This window comes from Hakea prostrata, chromosome 1 (genome assembly GCF_041222555.1).
Source record: "Hakea prostrata isolate BN-2017 chromosome 1, UWA_Hpros_2, whole genome shotgun sequence".
Lineage (NCBI taxonomy): Eukaryota > Viridiplantae > Streptophyta > Magnoliopsida > Proteales > Proteaceae > Hakea > Hakea prostrata.
Window position 1 is genome coordinate 36,177,587 of NC_142600.1, and position 17,066 is coordinate 36,194,652.

General features: G+C 38.6%; 1 protein-coding gene across 1 annotated transcript in view; it reads left to right on the forward strand.

The window, feature by feature from the left end:
• Window positions 1-2,471: 2,471 nt before the first annotated feature.
• LOC149028870 (Inositol monophosphatase family protein) overlaps window positions 2,472-17,066 on the forward strand; it is a 32,192-nt gene continuing 17,597 nt past the window's right edge. Inside the window, exons 1-5 of the mRNA XM_089139254.1 lie at window positions 2,472-2,709; window positions 2,819-2,915; window positions 3,008-3,110; window positions 3,371-3,582; window positions 3,999-4,058. Coding sequence (XP_088995380.1) covers window positions 2,612-2,709; window positions 2,819-2,915; window positions 3,008-3,110; window positions 3,371-3,582; window positions 3,999-4,058 — 570 coding nt within the window. The 5' untranslated portion in view covers window positions 2,472-2,611. The remainder of the gene's footprint in view (window positions 2,710-2,818; window positions 2,916-3,007; window positions 3,111-3,370; window positions 3,583-3,998; window positions 4,059-17,066) is intronic.

Consider the following 17,066-nt stretch of genomic DNA (forward strand, 5'->3'; position numbering starts at 1 on the left):
AATGCTAAATCATCTTTAGTTGAGTTCATATATTTTAGGGATCTATTTCTGGACTTGTGCTTATTTTTGTGCCTATTGGCTGCCATGCATCAAGTGCATTCTAGATGTGATCAAATCGGTTACTAATCATGCATTTGCAATATATTGGTTTGTTCATGTTTGATGTTCTTTTGGTTGAGGCTAGTTCTGTTTGGTAGTTTTGATATTTGCTTGTGATTCACAGAATAGATCAATTCAAAATGAAGATTTTTACTCCTACCTTCTATTTTAGTCTTGAAGACTATAGTCTGAAATATTTCATCGTGATTCCTCTTTGTGTGATCGTTTGATATTTAATTGCTTTTTTGTTTCCTTTCAACTTTTTAGAGAACTCTTTTCTGTTTAGCTTTGTGATAAGAATTTTCAAAGAAGGGTTGTGGATCAGCATATATATTTCTGCCCATGTTATGGTTATATAACTTTTATAGTGCCTGGTTAGTTTCTGATTTGAAGACCATGCACCCATTGTCTTGATGGTGCAAACTCTAGAAGAGTTCTTATTCTAGAGTTTGACCCCTGAGGATAGCAGAGGAAATTTCAGAAGATTGAAAAGATTCAATTAAGTTTTAATAGATGCATCCTAACAACCCTATGTAAGCCTCTTTTTGTATCAGAACTACTTAACAAATTCAACCAGCTTATGGAGAACTTATATAGATTGTAGAAGTTGGGGAGGATCAAAATCAGAATATTCAAAATGGCTCTGGACTAAGAAGATCTACTAACATATTAAGATCTAAATAGGATTAACTTCTTTGATGTAGGAGTTGTGACAACACGTAAGCTCCTAAGTCTGCAGATTGATGATCCAAAAACTTTTCGAAAATGAAGGTTTGAGAAAGAGGTAACAAGAGAAATAAGGGAAGCCATGTACTTATGTCATGCTAGTGGATCATGCAACATTGGATCCAGTACTTGAAGCTGTTGTTGTTGGTGGTTGGTACTCTAATAAAGTTTTGGTCTTGCCATGTTTTATATTATGTAGTTACACTTATATAAAATTATATATTACATTTAACAGGGGAAAAAAATTAATCCAAATTAAAGAAAAAAATTGTCATATCAGTAGCCCTCAACCCAGTAATAAATGGTTATTCAAAGTGATTCAGGTTGAATCTACTCACAAAATCAGGGTAACCAAACAGTTTTTCAAACAGATTCACTTTCAGAATCAGGGTAACCAAACAGTTTTTTAGACAGATTCACTTTCAGAATCAGGGTAACCAAACAGTTTTTCAGACAGATTGAATCAGGGTAACCAAACAGTTTTTCAGACAGATTCACTTTCAGAATCAGTAACCAAACAATTTTTCAAACAGATTCACTTTCAGAATCAGGGTAACCAAACAATTTTTCAAACAGATTCACTTTCAGAATCAGGGTAACCAAATGATTTTTCAGACAGATTCACTTTCCAAAATCAGGGTAACCAAACAGTCTTTTTTTACGAATATGATTCTACAGAACCTAATTCCACAGACTCATGATTCCCTACATAAGCGAATTCCAGGGAATTGCGGAACCAAACACCACCTTAACTTGCTTTTTTGATTGTGTGGTGTTCCATTTTGTAACCAAACTTTTGACTTTTTTATTTACTATTTAGCTTGTGGTGCCAAAATGTATGGTTTAAATAGGGTCTAGTGGCATGTCCCACTCTTGTTTGTTGTGAACTATTAGCTAGGACTGTGAGTTCAGAGAGCTTAAAATAAGTATCGTATGTCCAAAACAAAAAAGAAAAAGATAGTGCCTATTGGCATCCAATGTATTTTTGATGATATATAATAGTTTTGACTTTTGAGGTTTGTTTTCCGATGTTCCAATAGGATCCAACTTTATAACAAACTTCCTATTTTTGAGGGTGTTGTCCTTGTCATGCACACCATCTTTGTCCATTTCTACTCCATGGTTACAGAATTTTCTTAAAAGGCACACCAGTGCCAAAGGCTTTCGCACGAGCAGAATGCGCAGGGAAGATAGTTTTCCTACGCAACCTTACCCTAACAATATTTGCTAGGAGAATGTTTCGATGCCTTAACCTTGAAGCTAAAGTGTGAGCTACCAACCATTACGCCAAGGCTCGCCCTAGTTACAAAATCTTCTTGTTGTCCCTACACCATGAGCACCATATAACCATGAGGTTATATGAGAATCAATCTCTATACCTCTTCTTAGAATTAAAAAAAAATCTCTAATACAGTAATACCAAAAATTGGAAAAAAGAAAAAGGACAAATCGAAAGCCTACCAATTGAATTCTGGCCTCATGTGAGATTGAGAATATGGATCACATGCGGGTGGCAACAAATACTCAGATTTGGATTTTTGGCCATTGGGGCCCTTTGAACCGTGTGGTTCAACCATCCGGTTCTATGCAACCAATCGTAATTCATAACCAGTCGTTTTAGTTTTAGCGCCAAACGTGAAAGCGCCGTCCCCGACTCTTCCGTTTCACTTCCACTCTGTGAGTGCCGGAGACAACAATGAACAAACTAACCAAGAATCCATGATTGCTACTGTACACGCCGGCATTACAAACGTTTCAATAGACAGAAAACCCTGGCTTCTCTGTAATGGATCTCCTATGTTATTATTCTCCTCGATTATCAACTAATCAGTTGTATAATCGTTTTTGCTCCTCCACATCCCGTGGTCAATCTTCTCGAGTGAGGTATCAGATGCAATCCTTGGAGTTGGTTCTTCCGTGGAAAATAGAACTATTATTGCTCTATTTGTATTGGTTCTGGAGATTTTCATGGGTTTAATGAGTATTTTTTCAGATCAAGCTTACCGTTTCCGCCGGAAAACGCGAAGTACCACAGAGAACTTCAAGCTGCAGTAAATGTCGTGGAAAAATCTTGCCGTCTTTGTGTTGATGTATGATTTCTTCCTATTTCCTACATTTTTTTTCAAATTAATAATTGTAAGTGGGTATTTCCCTGATTCAAATTCGTTTTCGCATCAAACAGGTCCAGAAGTCCTTGTTCGGAAGAGATGGAAGAATTCTTGAAAAAATCGACCAAACACCAGTCACAGTGGCCGATTTTGGGGTTCAAGCTCTGATTAGCTTAGGTAGTACATATTTATTTTTGTTGTTTATATTGACTCTCTAATTCTAATAGTACTATGTTCCACTCCTTTTTCCCTTTCAAAATTCCTGAGTTATTGATGCTAATTTGACTCCCTTTCTCTACTCAAAAGTTATGTTGTTTTGTTTTGAACTAGTTTCTGAATGTCATGTTCTCGGTTTATGAATATATTTGTTATACTAATCCAAAAATATTGTTTAAATTACTTTTTCCTGTTGGTTGCCGCCTTGCCGGTACTGAAAGAGCTTGGTAGATTGTTTCCATCGATCCCTTTGGTCGCTGAAGAAGACTCAACATTCTTACGTTCGACTCCTCTGCCCCTTGCTGTATTAAGTGCTGTAATTGATAAATCAAGTCCTGGAGATGAATTATTAACCCAGGATGATGTCTTGGAAGCAATTGATAGAGGAGGAAAAGATGCATTTGCTTTTGGAACAAAGCCTGCTACTTATTGGGTTAGTTCAGCATGTATGGGTTTTTCAGTATTGCCAAATGTTCTTTTTCTTTTGGTGACAATGCCTAATGCTCTTTGCTATTGGAACTTGTTACTTCTGTTTTTAATTGGGAAAGTAGTTAAAGTTCATTTATTAACATTTTTAAGATGGTATTTTTTTTCCTTCTGTCAAATAATGGAATTACTAAAAAGAATGCAATACTGTGCTGTTATATCATCTCCATCCCCTCCCAGTGGTTTGCATTTGGACTTCCATCATGGTAAAAATATTGCAGCATGTTCCATGTGGAGTAGTCCACTTTTTCATTTACCGCAAAAGATTCTGATCATGTTTTAGTAATTCTGCCTGGCAATTGTGCTTCTTGTATATGCAAATTTGGATACTTCTCCTCACATTGTGATCGTAGATTTATTCAGGTACTTGATCCAATTGATGGCACTAAGGGCTTTTTGAAAGGTGGTGAGGCCTTATATGTGGTATGTTCTTTTCCCCCAGTCCATGGATAATGCTTTGTGGCTTTTGTTCTGCTTTTTCCCAGTCTTGTCTTCCCACAAATTTTCTTCTCTTTCGGGAGAGAAAATGTTGTGAGAAAAACCTCCTCTTAATGTCACGATTGTTTGTAAAATGTGCGGAGAGTTGATGTTTTCTTCAAGTAGGATTCCTAATTCTTATGAGTTATGACCAGTAAAAGTGCCTCAGAGTTTGATACAGAAACAACAACTCAGACTTATCCCAACTTAATGGGTTTCACTACATGGATCCGGACAAAATAAGGTAGGAAAATTGAGGTCTAAACTAAAAAGGGGAGTGAAGGGATGGGAAAAGAGGGTTGGGTGGTGAGGATAAAGGAAAAATGGTCATAGACAAATGAAAGATGAAAAGCAAGATGAATGAGGCATCGCCCAACAAGCTAGGAGAGTCCCAGCTAAATGGGGTCCACGACATGGATCATTGTCCAATAATAGGCTCTGTGTGAAGTCATCCTTGGTAGAAGACTCAGCCTATTGATTTCATTCCTCACAACTTCTCCTCCGATCATTTTTGGCCTATCCCTAGCTCTATTAGCTCCTACATTCTGGAATCATATCACTCCCCCTTAACTGGGGCATCCCTAGGCCTCAATTGCACATGATCATACCATAGACAAATATCATGGAGCTTTGAAAGTCAACTCTAATACATTTTTTTCTTTCCTGCACATCCATTTTTGCATCCTCTTATCTACTATACATAACTTCTCAATATGACACTTTCTTAACTAACCGAGATTCTACCATACATCATAACCAGTTGTACAATAGTCCTATATAAATTTCCTTTAAAACTTGAAGGGATACGTTACTCGCACAGCACTCAGCACTCAGCACCGCTCCACTTCATCCTTCCCACTTTATTCTATGTGAAATATCTTCTGTCTCCTTTATCTATTACTCTCCCCAGATCTTCAAAAGAGTCGGAATCTTGCATCTCATGTTCCTCAATTCACACCATGACAGTATAAGCTTCCCCTAGATTGAATATGTCCAGCCCTAGATTGAATCTGATCAACTAGGGGGGCCAGTTCTTTCATGATACAATCAGAATCTACTAGAATTTGGGAATGAGGATTCTAGTAGGAACAGAAATGTAGGGTATTAGGGTAATTTCAAAAAATTGGCTGGTTAAATTGCAACCAGATTTGAATGGTTTTGTTGGGAGTTTATGGGATGATATGATCCAAAGCGGATGAAGATCCGATGGTTGGATCGGGCTAGGCAGGTTCTGTGAAAAACACCTTCTATATGCTTTTCTAGAAGGTAGTTGCAGGTTTCCTAAACTGCAATCTATTGGTTGCTGCTCTGCTTTGGCACTTTGCTCGTATTTTTGTTCTTTTTCTCTTTCTCTTTCTACTTGTAGATGGTTTCGGATCCCTGGGTTTGTCACATTGTACCAAAGCTGTAACCAGTTCCTAGTATAGTGCAAATATAGGATTAGTTAAGCCCCCAAAACTCAAATTAGAAAGATGGACAGAATTGTAGATGCTGTAATTTGGGTATAAGGGTAAAATTGCCTAGTAGAATTATATCTTGTGCTGCCCTATGGGTAATTCTGTAACTTGCTGTCACCAACTTTTTAACAAGTAAGGTTTGGAGTGTCTGTCACTAGATTTTGGGAGGCATTGATCACTGTAAGGATCTTCATTTGACCAATTCCAAAGTAAGGCAAAGGTGCATGGGATACTTGGAAGGGAGTGTACCCTCATTTTTCTTGGATTATACAGAATTTGAGCCAATCTGAATGCAAATTCTTGGGTGCTCACCTCTTTCATCCTTAGATGAAGTTTGCAGTTACTTACAAAGTGAGGAGACTAGAAGGCTATCCAAGGCTACTACACCCATTAGAGATCTGCTCTCACTTTTTATTTTTTATATTTTTTCGATGAATAAAGAATTCATTACCTAAGGAAAGAAGGGGAGGGGGACAGAATACTGGGGGACTAAGGGCTAAGCCCAGCCAAACCAAAGGAACAAGCAAAGGCCCATAAAGGTGCCAAATCTAGCAACAAGGGGAGGGGCACAAATCACAACGGGGAAGCTAACAAGAACAAACCCTAATTTTTCTGTCTTCTTTCTCTTCTTTTTCCTAGGGGACTTGAAGTCCACAATGAAGTCTCCATGCACTTGATATCACCTTTTGGAGACACGAGTGCTTCTCCTATAGTTGTCTTGATCACTGTCCCAATTAGAGGAACACGAAAGGAAGATTTCAGGCAGTGGCACCAACCTAGGCCTCTATTTCATAGGATGGATGGTCCTGAAAAATAGAGACGGCCGGCCGCAATCAGGAGGGAGGGGGGGTGCACGAGCGGTGGAGAAAGGGCTCGCTAACTTTTGAGGAAGTTGGTTATCTCTATCTCAGGAAGATGCACCAAGTTGGCAAAGGTGGAGTAAGGGCCAAGGGCAAATCCATGGTGATCAAGAAAAAAACCAGTTGATCATTGTGGAAAATTGGCATACACTAGGTAGATGTGTATGTCTACAAATTATTCTGCATGGTGGATCCACTAGTGCTACTAGTGGTAGGAGAGGGGGAGCAGAATTCCCTTTAATGACCACTAAATCTGAGTTACCTTGACTGCATGATCCTGATTCCCTTTTTTGAGAAGATATTGCAGCATTGCATCGGCAGATGTCTTGACTAGGCCACTCTTCTTTAGAGTTAGATTCCTTAAGGACCTATTTGGTTACTTGAGTCTGGAGATTTCAAAAATCTAGAGATTTCAAATCTATGGAATCATGGTTCATAAAATTAACTGTTTGGTTAGCTTGAATCTTTGGAATGAAATCTATAAATTCATCCTAAAAAATATTTATGGAGTCATGGTTCAAATATTAACACTTTATAGTAAGGGTGAAATCTCTGGATTTCACCTTATACCCATAAATCTACAGATTCACTTTTTTACTGTAAAAAGGTGAATCTTTAGATTTCATGGATCCAGAGATTCACACAACCAAACAGGTATAAATTTCCCATTTGTGAATCCAGAGATTTCATATCTCTGGATTCATGTAACCAAATAGGTCCTAACCTAAGCATTGCAAGCTTCTACTTAGGTTATTAATTCTAGGGCCACAATTTGCATGACTAGCATGCCTCAGAGTTATGATTTCTACTTTATTTGCTCTATTGGGGATACATCATACATCTAAGACTGTGTGATAGCACCTTCTCTTCCATTTTTTTGCAGGGTAGATTATGGAGCTACCTCCTCTATTTCTCTTTATTTTGTTCTTCATGTTCTGGCTTAGTCACTAACGTCTTATATGTTAACCACCTAACCGAATCCGTCAATTTTTGCATCACTATTTTTCCTTTTGGGATTGGAGGCCAAAGGGATAATTGGCAGTGGGTGTGAGGAGAAAGGGCTTACGTTCTTTGCCCTTGGATACCTGTTTTGCCTCCTACTCAATCTTATATTTGTAGGATGAGTGATAGTAGTACTATAGATTCAATGATGCTTTGGAATCACCAATAGGGTCATCTATTGATCGTGTCGCTAACCAATAAAAAATAAAATCCTATACTAATCTAGCTAGCAGAAAGTACGGGGTCGAACTATAGGGAACTAAAAGGCTAAGTTACTAAGATTGAATTCAACAAAATTAAATTTAAATTAAATCTATTAATTATTGCAAAAACTTAAACTATGAATATGTGAAGATCTTTGGGATTTTGAATCCCCAATGCTTTTCACTAACCGATATAACTCTACACTTCAAAGCAAATTAAGGATGGTCTTCCTAGATATGCCTTATCTTTGCAAGACTATAGTCCTTCGCCAAAGCTTGGCACGCTTAGTTTGCTGAGCTATAGAACATCTTTGGCTAGACTCAAACACAATCAACTAGAAGATATAGAACAATCAAATTAATGAAATAAGCATGGTTCATCTACATCCCAAAGAAAAGGAACTAGCTACTCATTATAACAAAGTTCATAAAACAAATAAAGATGAAACATAGAGAGGGAGAGGGAGAGAGAGAGACGTGGTCTTCTTCTTGAGCATTGAGAGAGATGAGAGCCAAGATCCTTGTTCGCCGTCTTCTCCTCTTCTCTGTGGCTGGCTTCTCTTTTATGTATCCCAGACACAATGAATTCCCTCTATTTACCCATCAATTCGACCTTTTTTCTTTCGAATTTTGGAAAAACTCAAAACTAGAAAGTTGTAATATTTTCTATATCGTTTCATAGCATCTTGAATCACCGCAATCCAAGCTCATACGAGAGAGATATGCCCAACATACTGAAGGTGGGTCTATTTACACGATTTTCAGATTTATTACCAATTTTGTTCCTTATACCTCCACTTGTTTCCAATTTGGCTAAGAGATGCTCTCTTGGGCAGCAAGATTGAATCCCATGATTTAAAATCCACCAATATCTAATATATATGCCAACTTTACTCTACATTATCTCTAATATCCAAAATCACCTTATTCCTGAAAAATACACAAAAATACACAATTAGCTCTCTTTTAATTAAATAAGTATGGGAAATTAAATCAAATAAATAATGATAAATGCATGCTTATCATCTATATTATCCTATTATGTAATTACTGCATTTGATTACTCTGCTTCCTTCTGCTCATGTTTTTCGATTTGAAATATGTGTTTTCAGTATTTGTCTTTTGTCTTATTCTTCTCATGGTAATAGGTCTACTGTCCCTTTCCATACTGTTCATTTTGATGTTCAGGGAGATGTTGTTATTTTGTTTCTTCTGCTGGTGACAGTTCCCAGCCCATTTGCACTTTTTTAATGAAACAAATGTGATGCTTCTAATGCTTTCAAAAGTTTTCATACCAGTTGATTTTTACTTAATTTAGTACCCATATTCTACTTGTTCATTCTAATATGGGGGTGTTAATTCATGTGTGCGGGCCTTTAACAATTTTTTACCGATCATGTGATCATTTGTCAAGTTGCTTATGTGGACAACCATCAACAGAATGGCTTGGCTGAGAGGAAAATTTGTGACTTGTTGAAGGCAACTTATGGGTCTACTCTTTGGTATGTATGTCCCCACAATCTTTTGGTTTGTTGCGCTCCTGTTGCTGCTAACCTAGTCAATTGAATGCCACCCTATTGCTTCACTCTAAATCCCATCCAGCAACTCTGTCACCCCAAGTTTCTATCTTCTCCTTTTCTCCTAAAGGGTTTGGGTGTGTTCACTATTTTCATGCTGATAAATCAGCTCACACAAAGCTTGACCTAAACCTAAAGCCCTTTGTTGTATCTTTCTTGGCTTTTCAGCATCAACTAAAGGGTAGAATTTTAACCATCCTTTCCCCAGAAGGTGTCTGTATGTATGTCCCCATGACCTTTTGGTTTGATGCCCTTCTGTTGCTCCTAACCTAGTCAATAGGATGCAACCCCATTGCTTCTCTCTAGATCCCTCCAGCAACTCCTTCACCCCAAGCTTCTATCTTCTCTCTTTCTGCTATAGGGTTTGATTGTGTTCACTATTTTCATTTTGATAAATCAGCTCACACAAAGCTTGACCCTATACCTAAAGCCCTTTGTTGTGTCTCTCTTGGCTTTTCAGCATCAACTAAAGGGTATAAATTTTACCATCCTTCCCCTGAAGGTGACTTCTCTCAAGAGGTATCACCATCTTTGAGTTGATTCCTTTCTTTTCTCTTCATCAGTATCCTCTTCAAGGAATGCAAAATTTGTCATAATTGCCTCATAGGTTGCAATAGTAACCTAAAAAGAGAAGGGAAACCAAGGAAGTAATAATGCCCACGAAGATAGTGATAACGGCTAATAGAAGCAAAACTTAGACATACCTTGTACAGATACAGCCCCAACCTCTGTGCAGGAACCACGACCAGAAGCCTTTTATACCTCTAAACTCTGTTAAGCATTACCTAGAAATAGATAGAGTATGCCAAAGAGATATAAATAGAAAGTTTAAGTTCTCAGAGGAGGAAATCTGGACAGAAGTTTTGTGATTATGAGAAAAGATTTGTTATTCAATTTTAACTAAGAAGCTTAGAAGGGATATCCAATGAAATTTTCTAGAAATCATTAGACTATGAGATTTCAGAATCTTAGGGAATAAGGGATTGTTAACCTTTCAAAGCTTAAAAATACGGATTCAGTACCTATTTTTTATGGGTTGCCAATTAATTTAATAGTTTATGAATTGCCATTGGTTGTTTCTCAAAAAGAAACACAAGCACTTTAAGGCAAAGGAGAGAGAGAGAGAGTAAAGGATTTAATGTTCCATCTTCCAAGCCGTATAAACAGCAGTCCCTAGTTTTGATTGGTTACCAATTATTAAAACCTCATTAACACATTAATCTTTTATCTTGTATGTTATGTAGTATGTACAATGTTACGATTATGGTCTATGGGAAGAGAATATTGGGATTGGAATGTCATTTTAAGAAATGGATTTGGGGTTAGCAGAGATTAGGGATACAATGGTCATAAAAATAGACGAGTAATCCTAGTCCATAAATGTAATAGGCCAAAATTATTTGAAGCAGAGAAGAATGTGTTTATGTCAACTGGATGAGAACACGAGGCAGCTAAGCACCACACCAAACCTGCAGATCAGGGGGTCCAACTCTCCACCTTGCAGGCGGCGATAGCTGAACAGAGGGCTACCATGACAGAGCGGGTTGCATACCTCACGTCTATGGAGAAGCGACTTGAGCAGCACCTTCAATGCACTCTCACTGCTCCCTTCTCTGTCCATTCTCCACCCCCAGTGCTACCAATGCATGCCATCCCATTGTATTTTCCATGCTTTTCCGGTGTCGAACCCATCAGATGAATCACTGAGGCCGATTGTTTCTTTGACTATCATACCATCAATGAAGAGAAACGCCTATTGATTTCATCCGTTCACATGGATGGTTCTGCTCTGCAATGGCTCTAACAAGCGAATCAAAACATGCCATTCATGATATGTTTGGCTTTCACCGATGCATTGATAACTCAATTTGCAAATTCAAATATGATGATCCTCAAGGTGTTTCATCAAATCCACCACCAGCCTTTGCCGTTCACTTGCCCCCTCACCACATTTCTTCAACTTATCTTGGCCCATATGATTCCTCCCCTCTAGTTGCTCGCATACTTCCACAAATGCATAGATAACCTTGTTGAATATTTTGCCCAGAGTGGACCTGAAATGGGATCCAAGATACATGAGAAGCCAAAAGACAGTCCCACTTATGGTTTCCTTTTGGGGACTGAGGAGCATGATTACTACCGGAACAAGCTTTGGTTAGCTACACATTCCTTAGCTTCTGGTGCTGTGGTTTCTGCTTCCTGGTGACCCTTCCATTACACAGGTCATCTTTCTATCCTTTATACCCACCAAGATCAGCGACAGCATTCACAACATTTTCTAAGCCAAATTCAACCAGATTATGACATGTCCACCAACTCCTTCAGGGATCTCTTGAGATCATTCCTTCTGATGTAAGGGCCGAGCTCAATAAAATCCCTAGTAATCCAATCACCAAGGAAGGAAATGCCCAGATTAACTACTTATTTGGCGTTACTCGTATACACAAAAGAAGATTGAGGAAACAGACCTTTCAGATGAAGATGTTGCAATTTTTTTACTCACCATATATTTGTGAAAATGCTAGAGTGAACACCTTACTTTAGCCTTTTGATCCTGATGGGAGACCTTCTGATGTAACCATGGAGCTAGGGTTAGAGGTAAAACTGTAATTTCCCTAGAATGTGGCTGCCCGGAAAATTTCAGCAATAGGTAGAGGGGTTTTAGGGTTTCTAAAGGTGTTTAGAACCTTCTGAAACTCAAGTTCAGATCTGAATCCTTTATTACTTTGAATCACAGATTTGAAATTTAAAATTCAAAAGTAATTAGGGTTTCGGTTAGGGTTTGGGAAGGGCTAAGGTTGGCTGTATTGCTGGACTGATCTGAGAATACTACTGTTCTGTACTTTCAGAAGCTATCTCAGTGAAGCAGGGCCTGAAACTGGGGTGTTTAAGAATTTTCTGGAGTTTCTCAAAATATTCCTCTTGAAGAAGATGAAGTGCAGAAATTTCAAAACCCAGAAAATAGGGATGCTTTGGGGAAACTGGTGTTAGGACTGAAACCTAGAGGCTTTTGCAATTCTAAAGAGGGTGGAATGGGTTTAAACAGAGCAGGGGATAGGGGAATCCTAATGGGGTTGGGTTTGGAAGCTATAGGGGGGGGGGGGGACTCTACGGTTTGAGGAAGGGACTGGAGTTGCAGGAGATTGAAGGGGAAGGGGCAGGGGTGATTTGCGATGGGTGGGGAGGGTTTCCTTGGTCAAACAAGAGGGGGAGGGGGCTGGGGATGCTGTGGTTGATGGGGGATGGCTTCTAGGGTTTGCGTAAGAGAGGGGGAAGAGTGAGAAGCTGCTGAACTTACTGGAGATTGGAGGTTGATTGCTAGAATGGCTGCTTGGATGTGTTGTTGATCTCTTAAGCTGTTGAACTGAAGAATATAAAGAAGAACTTGAAAACATTTTACTCTGCCGTCTGCCCTACGCACACAAGAGACCTTGAACCTTAAACACTCAGTTCATTAATTCATCCAAGACTGAAATTATAAATCCAGAAAAAGAGGCTATTTATAGCCTAAAATTAAAGGCTTTGACTCAGACTGGGATCTCCTTAACTGATGAGATCCAATTACAACTCAAACTGAACTCTTATCCAAACTTAGAAGGGAATCAAATTAGTATGAGATTGCAACCCTTAGATTGGAATCTCATACTTTAAATTACTCTTTTAAGCACATGCATATTAGATAACTTAAAGCAACCAACTTAGGACTCTCAACTCAAAATAGAATACTCCAAGAAAATCCTAAACAGACTCAAACTAGCAAATTGGACTCCACTAAATTCTTGAAAATTCTAATAATAATTCCAAAAATAAAATAAGATAAAATAAGGGCCAAAATGTCCAAAATACCCCTCATAGAGGGTTTGGCTAGCCTATGGAGGCTTCTTGGATCCATCTTGGAGGTCCCACTTAGGGTTTTGGACAAGGAGGTCCCTGTGATCACATGACCTTCACCAATCTTCCTGAATGTACTCCCCACAATGAGAGTGATCGAATTTGGCTTAACAGGGTGATCTCCATTTATGGGTTAGATATTGTTGGGAAATGCAATGTCAGCATTGCCACATCAGCCTCCATTAGTTTTGATGATAGCAAACATGAATTACTAATGGCTATACTAAGTTGTATTTGTCTAGTTCAATATGAGAGCAAGTGAACCAAATCCAACTCAATGCCAAATGCCTAAGCCCAAGTCAAGGCCAAGACTAAGCCAAGATGGACGAATTAGATGAGAGAGGAGAGGCTACTACATCTTAATGAGATAGCTCTTTGAATACCCTTAGGGAAGTTAAGAGGGAAAGTCTAAGTCAAGATGAGTATGAAGAATGGAGTACAAAAAGACTCAAAGAACATCAATGATCATCAACTCAAGCTCAAACAAGAAGACTTAGCAAATTAGGACTTAATTCACTTCATATACACTCATATGTAATTGCACTCAATTATATGCATATCGTGTCACTAGACTGACCTAGGACATATTAGGAGAGTGTATGAGGCTTAGGGTTGGCTAGAAGTACCAAAAACCCAATAAGTCCCTATTTGCACCTAACTGTGTGCTTCAGACCGACGTCTGTCTGATCTAGACGGTTGTCCGTCTAGTCATAAAAGCTCAGATGGAATTTCCGTTTGTTCAGACGGAATAGACGAAAAACTGTTGGGTCAGATGGCACTTCGTCTGCTTAAAAATCTGCAATGACTAAATTTTTTACGACTACTTTTTAAATGAGACGGACGTCTGTCTGAGTCAGACAACAATCCGTTTGGGCTAAAATTTGTCCGTTTTCTATTCGTTAGGGGTTGGGCTAAGGCACTCAAAGGCCATCTATATAAGCCCAATTTACCTCATTTGAGACCTTGAACCTTGACAATTGATCAACTACTCCCGAAACACTCTTAAGCTCTCAAATTACAAGAAACACTTGTTTTGCCTCTCACCCTTACTCCACCCTTGAATAACATACCAAGGTGTCTAAGGAAGCTCATTGGAAGCAAAGCCTAAGGTGATTGAAGGCTTTTTATTGGAAGGTTATTGGTGGTGCAAATCATATCATTTGAGCATACAAACTCTCATTGTGTCACACTCACATAAGGGGTAAAGTGTCACACCCCTTGTTAGGTAATCTCTAATCATTTATTGTATTTACTTGTCTTCAATTCTAGTCTAGGTAGATTAGAATTGATTTTGGGTGCTTTTGCTCGTGAACAAAGATTGGTTGGGTGCAAGTGTGAACAAAGATTGAAGAGGGTGCTCTTGCCCTAAGATAAACAAAGATTGTTAAGGGTGCTTTTGCCCTGTAACAAAGATTGTAAAGGGTTTGATCTCTATCCATTGTATTAAAAGAGAATCACTAGTGGAATACTCTCTTGAGGCCAAGAGAGGAGTGGACGTAGACTTGTAAAGTCGAACCACTATAAATTCTTATGTTATGGTTGTTTGCTATTGTTTAATTTCATTTGAATTTTCAATTTACGTTGTATTTCCAATCAAACAGAAAAATTGGACAATCCACTAGTTGCAACCTAATCACCCCCCTCTAGGTTGCGCCAACAGATATCAAAGTTGTCTTGGTGAAATTTTGCTTCATGGAGGTTCTATTGAGAATGTGGAAAAGGGGATTGACATTCTGTTGACTAGTGTGGTTGAGACTCTCCCACATTCATTTGTGGGTGGTGAGTGGTTGAGAGTTGAGAGCTAGTGTGGTTGAGCATTAATGGGGTGGTTGTGTATTTATTATTTTTGTTGAAAAAGAAAGGGTTAAATATGTATTAGCTCACTCTTCACTTCATTATAAAATGGCTTGGGATCTCTTCGAGATAAGCAAGCCATTTTCCTAATCTTCTTTCTCAACATGGCATCAAAGCCTAATTTTGATTAGGGAAGAAATAGGGAACTAGAGAAACCTTCTTTCCCTTGATTTCCCTCATTGTCACTGCCATTGCCGTTGCCACTGCAACTTCCTCACTGCTTCTTTTCTTCTTCTTCTTCGTCAATTAAACCTGCAAGTTCCGCCAAGCAGTTGCTGTTTGTGGTAGCATATCTGCTGGTGGTGCAAAAGATTGTTGTGGAGGTACAGCTTCTTCTACCTATTCATGCTGCTGCTCCTGAGTTGAAGATTTAGTTGAAAAAACACTAGAAGCACATAATAGTGGTTGTTGAGCCTGTTGTTGAAACTGTTATAATGCTTTCATATTTTTCCCTTCTGTTTTGAGGATTTGAACATTTTCAGGGGGTATTTTGTGAATTCACATATTTATATGGGGTTTATTGTGAATTTTCATATATACAGGGGTCTCTTTTGTGAATTTGCATATTTCTAGGGGGCTCTTCGTGAATTTACATATTTTCAAGGGGCCTATTTGTGAATTCACATATATTTAGGGGCTTATCTGTGATTTTGCATAGCTGCGGTGGTCTGGCTATTCCATCTGTGACGTTTTAGTTGTTTCAAAATGGTGAAGACTGAAGAACTGCGGATGATTTTTTGACATAGCAACCACCGTTGGTACTATTACTCCCAGTGGCTCTGAACATTACTCCACTCTTGATCCTCTTTCAATAAGATTTGATGGAACAAATTATTTGATATGGTCTCAATCTGCATACCTGACTATTGCCGGAAGAGGACTTGTTGAACACATTGTGGGCACCATTATCAAACCTACCACCATAGGTGTTTCACAGGTAATAGATCTCAAATGATTATCTTGTTATGTCATTCCTTTTTGAATTCCATGGATCCCAATATTGCTTGTGCATATCTATTACTTGATGCTACAACCTTGATCTGGAAGACTACTACCTAAATATATGGACAGTTGGGGAATGGTGCACAAGTTTATGAGCTATGGAAGAAGCATCATAAGACTAAAAAGGAATTGACTGTGGTCCAATATTATATTGAATTGCGATCTCTTTGGTAGGAGTTGGATCATTATGGGGATTATCACCCCACCAATCCAGAAGATGTAACTACTTATAAGAAGTATGTTGATAAAATTCGGGTATATGACTTATTGACAGGTTTGAATGTGGAATATGATCAGATTAGGGTACAAGTATTGAATTGCTCTCCCTTTCTTACATTAGAACATTCTTATGACCTTGTTTAGTGTGAGGAAAGCCGTCAATTAGTGATGCTTCATGCTCTTATTTTGGAGAAATCAATTTTGCAATCTGTTAGCACCAAAGTCTGATTCAACCAAGGAGATTGTCAAGTGTGAGCACTGTCACAAACCATATCATACCAAGGACAATTGTTGGAAGCTCTATGGGAAGCCTACAGATTTTGAGCAGAAAGAACACCGAAGGCTAATTTATGAGAAGGTTTCCACAACTCCCTCGGCTGACGTTATTTTTTCACAAGAGGAATTAGCTACTCTACGATGTATTCTGCAATCTCCTACTGGTAGTACAACCTCTACTATTGCTTCCTCCCTTACTAACTCCTCCCTTGCTACTTCAGTTCAAATTTTACCGGCTTCCATGTTTCTTCTGTTTCTGCCCCTTGGATCATTGATACTGGAGCCACCGATCATATGACAGGTTCCTCCTCGTTTTTCTTACATTATTCTCCAACTTCTGGGAAAGATAAAGTTTGAATTGTTGATGACTCTTATTCTTCCATTGCTGAAAAAGGGACCATTAAGCATTCTCCATCACTTTCTTTGTCTAAAGTTTTACATGTCCCCCTCCTTTACTAACTTGCTCTCTATCAATAGCCTTAAACATGACTTGAATTGTAAAATGGCATTTTTTTTCCATCTTACTGTGTCTTCCTAGATTTGGTAACGGGCAAGGAGATTGGACATGGTAAACTAGAGAATGGACTCTACCTATCAGAGCCGATTGATGGAT